Raw genomic sequence first — 14,343 nt, 5'->3', positions numbered from 1 at the left:
ATGAAAACAACAAGAGACATTATAGTTGAGCATTTATTACTGTAAATGTTACAGTACAATAGCAACATACAACAATCAAGGATGGTTTAAATACCACACGTGGTGAGATCTTTTAGGTGTAAAACGTGGCATCAAGCACCACTTAGCAGCATCATAAAATCTTGCAACTTCAGAAATAAATAAAACATTGTTAATTGAGTCATTTTGAAATATAGAGTCATGGCAAAATGTTGCTGCTAAACTGAGCATTTGAGTAATACCTCTTTCTTACAACATATCTGCAATTATATATTTAGAAATATAATATAGCCATTTAGCATATAAACTAGAAGTAATGCAATGCTAAAATTGGTTAAGTTTTGGGCAAACAATGCATGTATGTAATACTTGTAACATTCAGAACCCTGAGAATTCAGTGTTTATCGATAAAATGTGTGACTGTGAGTATATACAGTATTTCACTGAGTATATGAACCCTTGAGTAAAATATTTGTTGCTTTAACAGACTCAGTAAAACTCAATACAATATACAGTTTTGAAATACCTTAAAAGTTTCTATTTAGCTCTTTAGATGTCTTTGAAGTGAGATTAATCATCTCACATCATCATTATGCAAGTCCCATCTAAAGTAACATTAGTAATAAAGTGCTTTATACGAGGGAATATCAAATGATTACAATCTCATTGTTCACCATAATATCATTGTCCTTTCTTTTGTTTACTGGCCCTGTTGTTTATTTTAGGAGATACCTGCCATTCAGTCAAGCCATTGCGCATGTCCTTTTTGTTTCCATGTGGCTCTTTGTACGGTGGTTGTTTAGTAATCACAACCACACTGTCTCCTTGACTTTCAACACTCTCCATGAAACTCTGAAGATCTTTCAGTTTCATGCAGTTCTCCATGGATCCTGGTTGAGACTCCACTGACGTTCTCGTTACCTGTTTCGCTAGTGTGCTCTCACAGTCATCAACAACAGTTTTATCAGATTCTTCTTTCTCAAAATCTTCCTCAACAGAGCTACATTTGTTCATCTCATTTTCTGTGTCTCCTTTGACCTCCTTGGAGTTTTCAGGCTGGTCCTTGTCCTGTCCTGTGTCTGATGTCCCACCTTCATTGACATCAATCTTAGCAGATCCATCCTGATTCCATTCAGCATTTTTCTCAATGTTGGATGTTTCATCTGATGTTTCACCTTCAATAGGTGTATCATCTTTATTTGAATTAGATTCACCTCCATCGTCTGCAGGCTTGACTTCTGTACTCTCTTTGCCAGTCTCAGTTTCTGCTTCCCTGTCATCCGATTCGATTTCCTCACCAGTTTCTCTCATCTCATCCTCTTTTTCCGCCTCCACAGCCGTATCACTATTTTCTGCACTTGCTGCATCTCCCTTGGGACTGTCTTTTTTCTCACAGTCCTCTTCTGTATCTTTTTTAGTCTCATCCTCAACAATCTCTACTTCCTCTTTCTCCTCAGCATCTGTCTTACCATTTACCACCATTTCTTCTTTTACATCCTCACCTTCTTCATTTTCCACATGTTCTTCACCAGAATCTCTTTTGTCATTCGCTTCCTCTTCATTTGGATCTCTTATCTCAGAGTTTACAGAGTCTACATCCTTGATGTTTTCTGCATTTCTGCCTTCATCTACTGTATTGTCAACACCATCTGGCTCTTGATCTGCCGCCTCAAATTTATGGTCTTTAGTATCATCATTCGCTTCCTCTACCTCTTCATGAACCACTTCTTCTTTCTCAACTGCAAAAGTCAAGTTGGTTGAGTGTTGTTCTTCCGTTTTTGGTTCTGTAGGTTGGGCTGGATCCTTTTTCATTTGCAAAATTTTCCGCAGATCAAATTCCATCATAACTGGAGCCAAACTCAAAGCTTGAGCTCGTTGGGCCGCTCTGGACACCATCTTCTTTTTCATGCATGCATCACATGGACAGTATTCATCGTCACTGCGCTGATCACTGTATTCGGTTCCTGATGCAGTGTAATTTTCATCACTCCTTGACAAGATGGACTTATTGCGCATGACCCGAAGACGCTTGCGTCGCTGCTCAGTCTGGACCGTGGAGTCTCTCGATAGAGTATTTCCTGGAGGTCTCGGACCCCTGCCAGCCCGGCTTTGGATTTTTTGCAGTTCTCGGTTAATACTTGATTGGATCCTTTTGTGTACTTCCTCTTTCAGCTCAGTTATCATCTTATCGAGCATCTCATTGTCATCCAAATCCCACCTCACTTTGAACTCCGTCATGGCATCTGCATAATGTAACATGAACTGCTTTTCAAGCTTTTTTAATAAGCTCAGAACCCAAATGGGATCTGGGTCTTGTGAAACTCTTTTAGTAAGTGGAGCTCTCTGAACAGACGGTGGAGTTCCTGAGCTTGTATTTTCTTGAGATTTCATAGTATTACTCTCATTCCCAGAGCTCTTGCAAGAGGTTGTTTGTGGCGTTAGATCTGATTCATTCTTATTCTCACTGCTTTCAACATCATCTTCTTGCAATACACAATTTTCTTGGTCATCATCCAGTTGTGTATTTACTGGACTCCCCTGGACTCTCTCTGCAATGCCTGGAGTTACTGGATCTGAGGGGACTTTGGGTGGATCTAAATATTCACATGCTTGAGCTGTAGACTTTACCTGATCTTCTTCATCTTTATCTTGCAGTGAGCCCACTTGTTCGGCAATTGGTGGTATTGTGCCTTGTACAGTCTCTATTTTTTCTAATATGCCATTCATGCTACCTTTAACAGAGCCGATGGAGCTGCTGCTAACATCAACCCCAGATGAAGACCGTGGGTTAAATTCATCTTCAATGGAGGGGTGTTCCTTTGTGTTCAGGCTTTTCTGCTCATCCTCAGAGGGCTTTTGGAGCCAGAGCGACTGTAGGATCATCATGACTTCATTATATTTATGCTGCTTTTCCTTTTTAGAGTCTGAGTCAATCAATCGTAAGTTCGCAAGGCAGTCCAACAGCCCTTGAGCAGACTGGCTTAATTTTCTGCCATATACAGGGGAGACCTCAGGTAAACTACTGGATCTGTCTAGTTTTGGACCCAGTAAAACCTTCATGACCTGAACCGAAGAATGATGTTGCTTTTGCAAACTGTCTTGTTTCATTAATGCTTTGGGGTTGGGATCTATTGTACTTACTTCCAATTGTGCTCTTTTGTCGCACAACTCTGTCTCAACACAAATGTCATTGGTCTCCTGCTGAATAGGATTCTCACCTGCTTGATCATCGTGAGGTTTCTCAACCTCTATTATGCTTTCTGGTGACTCAATTTTGTCTCTTTGAGAAGTGTCCTCACCACCTTGAGTCAAGGTCATATCTTCAGTGAGTTCAATATCCATTTCATAAACATGGCCATCAATGGGAATGTTCCTAAGCCAGTCCTTCACAACTTCTGTAGGGGAAGCGTTCGGTAAGCATGACGGCATCAGTTCCTTGTTGTTGCATTCCGATGAGATGTTGACTTTGCTGTGTTTGGTCCTGCTGCTTTTTTGGCTTTTATTTTCTACCTTGTTGATATTTTTGCTGGAGGCAACTGACTTTGATCCTCTGCTGACTGGTCTTGCATTGACGACAATCTCTTTCAACAGATCTGCTGCTGAAAGTGCCCGAGATAAAACACTGTCACTTGAGGAACCAGGATGCTTGAATGATGCTTTATTCTTGTTTGGGATCTCATGTGGTAGACTTACACAATTTTGGGAAATATCAGACATCCCTGCTGAATTTGGCCTGGATGCATCATTTTTCATAGATCTTCTGTCTGATGCGGATGACAAGGCACCATCATTGTCTGCATTATATTTTATATTCAGTCCATTTATTTCCAGACACTGGGAAGAACATTTAGATCTTTTACATTTAGATCTATCGCTCTCTTTAATACTGTGCCCATTTTTGAACTTTACCGAATGCTCAGATGTTTTTGAAGAGTCACTTTCTGGCATAGCTTTTTCAGAGGTTCTTTCACTTTGGTCATGTTTTGAAGATGTTTCATTCATTTCTGCATGGTTGGTGTTGTTGACAGCTTCACAGTCTCTGTCTTTCATAGCAGTATTTTTAGCACTTCCCTGTGAAACTCTCGAGGGTGACTTACTTCGTGAAGATGACAGTGACAAAGTGGAGGGCACTCTGATATTGTTTTCATTTAACTGGCTTCCCGACTTGCTTTTCTTGAGTTCTGCTGACATGATGCTCTCAGCTGAGACAGGTGAGAGAGCTTGAACAGGAGCCTTACAGTTCTTATGATGGGACTTTTTGGATTCATCTGAAATTGCAGAGTTCATAGACATTTCTGTCCTTGGCCTTGCCTCTGCATCCACTCCATTTACATTCTCTAACGTATATCCAGCTTCCTCTGGTCCTTTGTGTGACATGCCACTGGTTGATCTTTCATCAAAGTCATCACCCTTGTGCTCTTCTCCTAGTCCAAGAGAAACGGATGCTGTTGATGTAGGACTTAGAGGTTCATCAAACTGGCTGCCTGCAGACTTAATGTTATTTATAAGAGATTTAGCTGACTGTTTTGATTTTCCTGACAAGCTCTCAGATTCATCTCTCAAATGACCATTTATGGAGTTGAGGCAATGACATTTACTGGATCTTTGGGATTGTGAGGATACGTTAGAGCTTATTGACATCCCACTTGGAGCTCTGCTCTCAGTTTTCTTAATTTCAGTGTTGTGGGTTGACCCAGGAGATGGGGACCTCTTTGACCTAGGTAATGGAGAGGTCACAGATAAGGTATTCAAAGACATGACGTCTTTGCCATTCTCCACTTCCTGAGATACAATGCTCTTTTCAGTGGATTTGAAAGATCTTTCAGAACAGGCATTAGACTTTTCTGAGGTCTGAGACATTGTGCTGGTGGCTCTATTTGACTCATGTTCTAGAGTTGCACATTCATTAGGTGTTGTATCAATTGGTGCTGAGGTAACTGTGGTTTCTGGAACATTGTGGTTTGATTTGCGGCACCTACAAGATCCTTTAGATGTGTTTGTTTTAACAGACACTGCACTAGGAACTCTTTCCTTAGATTTAGACTCTGCGTGTGAATTCTTTGAGGATGCATGTGACTTCACAGATATTTTGGAGCAGTTGGACAGTGGACTGCATAGTCTTCCTTCAGTGATTACCTCAGTTTCCGGCTTACACTGAACATCAGGACTGCTGGCATTTTGAGTGGCCTTTTCTTGTAAGTCGCAACAAGATTTGACAGACTTAGTTGTTTGCTCTGATGCATGTGACGGATGTTCAGAAGATCGGTTTGATTTATTAGACACGGCACTAGCTGATCTCACTTCTTGAGGAAACTCTGTGTCTTGTCCACAATGATTATCTGTCGTAGTATGACTCTGAGTAGCAGCACTTTCTGATATATCACCCTGAGAATTAAATAAGTTTGATGGCACTTCCTCTAAATCATTTGGACTACAATATCTAGGCATTTTAGCATTCTCTGATTTGTGGGATTTCCTCGATGCAGCTGATAAATTTGAACAGGCTGACATTGGGCTGACAGCTCTTTCTTGGCTTTTTTCTTCAGCTTTATCCATTTCCAAGGCTGGTGTGGGCTCTCTCTCTGAAACAATGCAGTCTGACCCGACTGACCTTACTGGTGTGGCACTTTTGGCTCTTTCTTCAACATTTTCTGCTTCATTATGTTCAGATTTGGATGATTTCCCAACAGAACGCATTTCATGTGCAGAGCAGGTGGATTTTTTTGAGATTTTTGAAGTAGAAGAGGCATTTGAATTTTTAGACAGTGCAGACTGAGAGTGCTCCCGAGTGGCTTCCACTTCTGACATATTATTAACTAGTTCACAGTTTTCATGAGCATTTGAAGTGGATGCAGTAGATTTGTTTGACTTTGACACTATGGAATCAGCTTTCTCTGCTTCGCTCCCCTCTGGATTCCCATTCAATCTTTTATGCTCACCACAGCATGAACATACACCAGACTCACCAGATCGTTTCTTCACACCTGATGTGGCACTTAAAGATATGTTTCCAGCATCTTTGTCACATATCTTCAGAGCATCTAATGCATTGGATCCAGGGCTGTTTGCTTGGACTCTAGATTTACAAGGCGCTTGGCTATGTCTGGAATTTGTATTACAAGCCCCTCCCTCAGGCCCATGCTGCCTACCAGATGCAACTAAACTTGGGGTTATGGTACCACACTGACAAGGATGTGATCTGGAGGACACTTTTGAAATCAGAGATGTCATACTCATCCCATCTGGCTCTGCTGTTGTTGCAAAAGTGGTTTTATACTTTTTGAGCTTAAGTGAGTGAACAGCACTGCTTGATTCTTTACTTGGAGGTCTGGGGGACAAATAAGATGTTGGTGAAGACTTGTAGCCACAACAATGAACACATTTGGGTTGAGCATCACTCTCAAGATGGTCACTTTGGGACCAGTGTGATGCTCTTGAGATGCTTGGAGGCAGATCGTCATAATCATCATCCTGATCTTCCCTCAAAGACTGAAGCACTTTGGATGAGTTGCTGACTGCAGACACCGGACGCTCTTCCATGACCTTAATGACCTCACAATGTGGAGTAGGAGAGATTTTAGGTTCCACATGAGAATATTTTGTTTTAGTGTGACTCTCACAGTCGTCCTCACAAGATCTCTTGCTCTTTGACATGACTCCAACAGATGATACTTCACCTCGATTGCAGCAGTGACTTATTGCACAGTATTCTACTCTAGTGTCTCCTTCCTCCATTGTCTGCTGAAAGCATGAGGCCTTTTCCACCACATGCTCAGTGTACTCGCCACTGGAACGAGAAATTGTGCGTGTACTATCCACCGATGACTTTTTGTGTACAACTTTGTGAGATGATGCACTGGAACTAGGTGATTTACAGGTCCCCAGTTCTTTGTGCATGGGGTTTTTCCAGATGTCGTACTCTTGGCAGTGATTGCAACAGTTTTGACAAAGCGTTTCCTCGATATGCTTCTGATGCAGCTGTGTTGCAAAGGCTTCTTCAGTCTCTGATGCAGATATGGAGTCTGGGTCTGAAAACTCAGCTTTAGCTTTAAGATAATCTGCATCTTTCACAGAGCCAGAGTCGTTCACTTTCACTGATGACTTCTTGATCTCGGTGGACCACTGAAGAGTTTCGTCGTTGAACAGCCGAAAGCGAACTTTCATCTCCACAGAAAGGCTGCCGTCTTTGTTAACAAGCACTTTTTTCTTAATGTCATCATTCACTACAACTTCCTTAACATACGGACAGTTGCTGACACAACCAGACTGTCCTGGTGTCATGCATAATCCATTTTGATAGGACTTTTCTGAAGAAAGAGAGAATCTTGTAGATCTATTACTGGAGTCTGATCGTGGATGGATAATACTTTTCTTTGTCCTCAGGCCAAAGTTAACTGTTAAAACAAAATCATAAAATACAGATATATAATTTTATCAAGGATCACATTTTTAACATGCAAACAACAAATTTGAAAGAGCCTCTAGATATACCAACCCCTAGAATACATTAAGTGCATCTGAGCTGGTGGTAAATGGTTGTTTCATCTTCAGTCTATTATTAGAGACACGTGGGTTGGGTAGATGGTTAGTTAATCACTATAATGACTCACGTAAAACAAATGAATGTAAACGGTAGTTATCTTGAACTGTGTACACAATAAAAGAACATATTTACCATTCTTTTTGCTTTCATGGCCTTCACTGCAGACACTTGAGTGAGACCTTGTGCTCATTCCTGGAAGCTTTTCGTCTGAGAGCTTCTTCAAGCTTTCCATGAGCAGTGGCCTGAAGGGCTCTCGACCCACACAGACCAGCACACTAGGACACTGCATCAGACTCTGAATATTGTCAATCTATGGAGAGCAGTGAATGAACATAAGACAAAAGTCAAATCCAGTCAGAGATAAAAACGTTTAACATCAAACCTTTTAACAACATCCTGACTATAATGTAACCTCATAATTGACTGATTTAAAATGCTTAAAATGGTTGCACTAACAGACACATTTTAGCATTGAGAACCCCTAAATCATCAAAACTCAAACATAATGGTTTGCTGCAATGACAACAGCAGCATATTAATTTATGTAGGGTGAATTCAGGTAAATTGGGCCACCTTTTATCACTGACTGGATAAAAATGGCTCAATGATCCTGAATTAACCTTAAATATGTAAATCAACTAATTAAACACAAAATACAGATTTTACATAGTATTTAAAGAAGTAGTTCAACCGGCAATGAGAATTCAGGCATATTGTACTCATCTTCTTGATGAAAAAATACATAATATTCGTTATAAAAATTTGGTATTCACCAAAAGTCTTGCCCAATAGTGATCAAATAGTGCATGCACAGATTTGAACATTTGGTTATGAGATACGCAGTAATCATTGGCAATTGGTGTTGTTTGCAAATCCTAAAAATTTACATGCATGAAGGAAATTTTAGAGCAATGGTGGAGGTCAAGTATATTTGAGTAAAGAAATGACTTTTTATAATAGATTTTACTCGGTTCCTCAGAACACTAGCATACAAATCACATGGGTCATTTTTATGGTGCTTTTTGGTCCATACTTTAATTTCTCCTTTTGTGTTTTACAGACAATGTATGTGTTGGGAATAACATGAGGGTGAATTAAGGTTTTATTTTGGGGGTTGAACCATCTCTTTAAGATGCTTATTAGATTAGTATCTAGCACAACTATTTTCCCAGGGCCTTCATCTCCGTCCTGAACTGACACCTCCCTCCTAAAATACTTGACCCAGCTAATTAAAGAATGGTTGAAGAAATGAAATCCTCCCTGACCTTACGTCCCTCCAGAGTGTAGAGTTTCTTGACATGACACTGCATGAGTTCTGAAATCTCGTCCATGAAGACGCGAAGACTCCGAGCGGTTCGTCTGCTCAGAATGATGGCTCGCCTAACAGTAGGGTCGTTGTTTTTTACCAGAACAATCCTTTTGGGTTGCCGATGGTGGTGCTGATGTCCCGAGGGGGGCTCCTCGGGTCGGGAGGGCTTGCGGCGAGGGTTATGCGGGTGACTGTGATGGTGCCAGACCGCCGGCCTCTTCCCTGCAGCTTCCATGTTGATTGGCTTAACGTAGCGGCGGTCAGAGCACAGGTAACAGCCTCCGTCTTCTAACTGCTCTAAATGTTTAATGCTGTGGGTCCCCCTGGGGGTCGTGATGGTACGCACACCAAAAGGTAGAGGAACCTTTTGGGAAAGGTCATCCAATAAGGCATCAAAGCATTTGAAGCTGCGCTTATGGATGGCCATCTTAACTCCTTTGAACTGAGCGTCACCACTCTTGTAGAAGGTCATTCTCTTGGCTTGGCTGGCCGCAGTCACGCTGGAGCCAAAGGACGATGCTGGAGGATGAGGAAACTGATGAGGTTCATTCTGAAAATGGGTATTGGCATCGAAGGAGCCTTGGGTCGTCCTCTGCATCTTTCCTCCACATCAATTTAAGCTGCAGAAGACAAGTTTGGAAATTTAAATGACACTGAAACTCACAATCAACACAGATTTCAAAATTCAAACCCAGAAACAATCTTCATAAAATATAAATTTACAAAGAAATTGCATTAAATGGGGACTCTAGTAATGAGTCTGCTGTAGTTTAATTGCCCTCAGATCTGCCAAGAAACCACAGTCTGTATTATAATCAGAATACTATAATCAAAACTCATCAAACTCTTCTAAGATCAAATCTTCTGCCATCCATATTCATTTCATAGAGTCATAATTTCACAGATGTTTTTTTTTTTATTTCTGCTAATTATTTATGAAGTTCTGCTAATTTCTATATTTATTTCTGCTAATATTTATTTCTGCTAATTCGGACAAAGTGTACGAGTAAAACATAATCAAGCTCTCCAAGCCTCGTGTTATGAGCGAGCAACCCTGAAAAATATTTTCTTCTAGGAACAGAACACCAAGATTAAGCCTCAAACATGTCAGGTATTATTTCTTCAAACTCTCAATCAAAGATATAGTTGCTAAAATATCACTATTTCATCATTTAATTATATTTAACTAGAGGTGGAAAAACATATAGATACAACATTTATGTAATGAATGTCTCTGAAGTTCATCCTTATACTGATGGGAGTACCATGGTACTGTATGATTGGCATATTCATACAGTGAACAATGGCACTGACATGGTCCTCCAAAGTACTTCAAAGAACATTGTGGTATTTAAGAAAACAGATATTGTGATGAAAACTGCAGTGAGACCAACTTTTCAATGTACTTGTATTATATTACATAACATGCCATTTAAATGTTTAAGCAACAACGAAACTAGGCCCCAGTCCAGAGATTAATCCAATGCTTATCGGGAAACAGTTACAGACTAGTTTAAATTGCATTTAGTTCTTAGTCCTTAATAGGCACTTTAATCTAACATTTAAAGAAGTTCAAGAGCATGATCTCTTATGTGTATTAAACTGAGACTAAAGTTGTTTTTCTTATAATCAGATATCTTATCATGAAAAAACTAGGTTGAATTTAAATACAAAATGCACAAAATCATTTCATGACAGTCCAAACTGAAGAAAACTACATAGTGTATCTTGACATATGCAATGTTCTAATTCTGTTTGTATAAAATTGAAATAAACAATCCATATTAGACCACAAAAGCTATGATATACTGCATCAAGCATGTTTTCACTGAACAATTCGCCTTGTGAATAATAAAACAATTTTTGTTTAAACAATTAAAATAGCATTATTTCAGCAGTATCTCAGCTCAATATAAAAACAACAGTATATAAAGTATATATAATATAAACAATATACTTACGTTTACAGAATACATTATCATATCCGATGCTAAAAAAAAAAAACAGTACTGTACAAAATGTAGAAAAAAAAAACTGACTATACAGTGCAACGTTCCAGGCAGCATCCAAGCACACAAATGCTGCAGGGACACAAGTTCACAAGCCCTCCCACAAACAGTCTGGACACTAATCAGGGCCTTTGGCGGCTAAGGATAGAATGAAAAGCTTCTTTAATCTTCTTGAGATTTCACTGAACTCTAGTGAAGCGTTAGACACATGACAGCAACACCAGGATTGCATGAACAGAGCTGTGCAGAGCTACAAGATGTCTGCTTTCTGACCCCTGATGACAGGCTGGTTTGTGTATATTCTAAAAACATGTCACTGAAACAATGATGCACCAAACACACAGACTGAAAATACACTTGCTGTCAAATTCACTCCAGTTCTCTAATGCTTGTATCTGCTGACTGACACAACATGACCCATATAGTATATATAGTATATCCTTTATTTTTTTCACATACATACAGTAGACTCATGTAAAGCAATCTATAAATACTAGGCTATATAAAATCTCAACTGCTTGAGTGTTTGTATCATCTCAAATTGTAACTATATTATGATTCAGCTCTTTATATAAAATTGGATATATCATGTCTTTATCTTTATATAACTTTATCCACATAATTACAATATAGTCATCTAAAGCAATATATAAACGTATAGGAAATCTCAACTGCTTGACTGTTTACATCTTTGCTAAATGTGACCATAAGGCATGAAGATATTTTAAACATTATCGTCATGATGCTTTGGAATTATGTATGTGATGCAATTTAATAATAATAATAAACCTTAATTACATAATTTAATAACTAAATGAAATGTATATATGTGACCCTGGACCACAAAACCAGTCATAAGGGTAAAATTTTCGAATTTAAGATGTATACATCTTCTCAAAGCTGAATAAATAAGCCTTGGAGGCAAAAATAAAATAAAATAAAATAATATAATATAATAATGTATAATTATTTTAAAATTTTGAGTTGTCCAAATGGAATTCTTAGCAATGCATATTACTAATCAAAAATGAAGTTTTGATATGTTTACAGTAGGAAATTTATAAAATATATCCATGGAACATGATCTTTAGTTAATATCCTAATGATTTTTGGCATAAAATAAAAATCTATAATTTTGACCCATACGATGTATATTTGGCTATTACTACAAATATACCCAAGGGACTTAAATAAATGTTATTCTATTTTTCTTTTTCCATTATTTTTGGGGGTGAAATATAATCCTGATATGTTTTATTGGCATGCTCTTTGAAATTCACTCAGATATGAGGTACATGTCATAACTTAAATATAGTATTAGTCTCTGTAATTACAACATTAGAAGATTTGAACTATTCATAGAAAAATTTATTTAATAGTGAATATTTTCTGTGAACCTTCCTTACTGGAAAGTCATTCTTTCTATAATATCTGCCTGGTACTTTATTCGTATTGATTTATATGCAGTTTCTAAGGGCACCTTGAGATGAAAGTGAACGTGAACAGGGCTTTCAGTGAATATCTGCTTATTCTCTCTGTATCCTGTACCTTACAGTACTTTTCAGTTAAAACAAGTGAGTATTTCATGCATTTTTTTATTATTTTTTTTTATTTGTACACTTACAAAAATTGGTGGAGAAACAATTTTCACTCAGTAACTGCTGGTAAATTGTACAAAAACTAGTGATAACACTGACTGTTGCTCCCTCTAGTACTGCCAAAGCACAGGCTTACTGTAATCTCAGGAAAAGACAGCACATCCTCTGTACTCTTAACTGACCCACTATTAACCACTAGCTGAAGGAACATTAATACGGATTTGTTTGTTGGTTCTTTGTTTAATTCCGATTCTTTTAATGGCACACCAAGCACAAACCCCATTTAATTAGAGATAATTAATTACTAAACGCCTCTGAGAGGTGTACATATATTTGACACTAATTATAAATCTCTGAAGGCTGTAAGTTCTACACATGATTTCCACAATTAGTAACTGAGAACTTGGCAGCCCACTGGGAGAAACCTGCAACACAATACTGTCAGATCACTGAGACTCATGGGATACGTGTGAGAAGAGTTAGGAGACTCGTGACAGCTTAAACAGCTCTGAAATACAAATATACATCTGTTCAGTATGGAAGCCTGTCAGCCACAGAATAGAAAAAAAAGGTCATTGTGACTTTTTCATATAACATTGCAATTCTAAGAAAATACTGTAGTACCGATATAAAATCAGAGTTGCAAAATATAAACTCAGAATTGTGAGAATTCAAATTCTGAGAAAAAAAAAGTTAGATTTGCAAGGAATAAAATCAGAATTGTGAGATAAAGTTGCAATTCTAAGAAAAAAGTAAATTATGATAAACTTAATTGCATGATATAAAGTCACAGTTTTAATTTAAAAAAGTCTGAATTGTGAGATATAGAATTGGAGTTGCCAAATATAAACTCAAAATTGTGAGGAATAAACTGGCAATTCTAAGAAAATAGTCTAAATTGTGATACAGCCTAAACTCAGAATTGTGAGATATAAAGTTGCTATTTTAAGAAAAAAATAATTGTGAGATAAAAACAGAATGGAGAGATATAAACTCAAATTCTAAGAAGAAATCTAAATTGAGAGATACATTCAGAATTGTGAGATATAAAGTTCAAGACGTTTCAAGAAAAAAAGTCTGAATTTTGAGATATAAAATTAGAATGGCTTGTGATTCTGAGAAAAAATAATTGTGAGATATAAACTCAGAATTGTGACAAATTCAAAGTCAGAATTGCGAGATGTAAACAAAGAACTGCAAAATATAAAGTAAAAAATGTGAGATATAAACTCAGAGTTCTAAGAAAAAACTGAGATACAAAATCAGAATTGCAATATAAACTCAAATTCTAAGAAAAAAGTCTGAACTGAAAGATAAAAAAAGTTGCAATTACCTTTATTATTATTAATAAATTAAGCTAACTGAGACTTGTTATAGCACTTATATATCATTGCTCTTTTGTTGATTTTGATTGCTTCCATTGTCCTCATTTGTAAGTCGCTTTGGATAAAAGCATCTTCTAAATGACTAAATGTAAATGTAAATGTAATATCATCATCATCATCATCCCAGAAACAAGCTTCCATTGTTCAGCATTGTTTGAAAAAAATAAATAAATAGCAAAGCACTTAAAAACAGTGTCAAATGATTTCCACAATGCTGACCAAGATCATTAATGCTTACTAAATGCACTTAACAGCACTCATGTTAGAGCTGCTAGATATTAGTCACTTTTGAACAGAAAAAAACCTCAAGTGCTTGAAAAAATTTTGTCTGTTTTTGAAGCGAGGCGTGAAGTCTGAAATGAGAACTGTAAAATATGAAAACAAGAAACGCTTCAAAACGCTAGAGACAAAGACAGCAACCCTCACATGATTTGTAACACTGCTAAGTTTGACATTCAAAGCAATATATCAGTTCATCTGG

The 14,343-nt window shown here is 37.8% G+C and overlaps 1 protein-coding gene across 2 annotated transcripts in view; it reads right to left on the bottom strand.

The window, feature by feature from the left end:
• Window positions 1-19: 19 nt before the first annotated feature.
• Window positions 20-14,343, bottom strand: part of LOC109107471 — a 16,177-nt gene continuing 1,853 nt past the window's right edge. For both annotated transcript variants that reach the window (XM_042743184.1, XM_042743182.1), the window contains exons 2-4: window positions 8,827-9,490; window positions 7,694-7,871; window positions 20-7,412 (exon numbers count right to left, since the gene is read on the bottom strand). In XM_042743184.1, the coding sequence (XP_042599118.1) occupies window positions 700-7,412; window positions 7,694-7,871; window positions 8,827-9,468 (7,533 nt within the window). In that variant the 5' untranslated portion in view covers window positions 9,469-9,490 and the 3' untranslated portion in view covers window positions 20-699. The remainder of the gene's footprint in view (window positions 7,413-7,693; window positions 7,872-8,826; window positions 9,491-14,343) is intronic.

Source organism: Cyprinus carpio, chromosome B17 (genome assembly GCF_018340385.1).
Source record: "Cyprinus carpio isolate SPL01 chromosome B17, ASM1834038v1, whole genome shotgun sequence".
NCBI lineage: Eukaryota > Metazoa > Chordata > Actinopteri > Cypriniformes > Cyprinidae > Cyprinus > Cyprinus carpio.
Note: the sequence above shows the minus strand (reverse complement) of the source record. Positions and strands in the feature narration are given on the sequence as shown.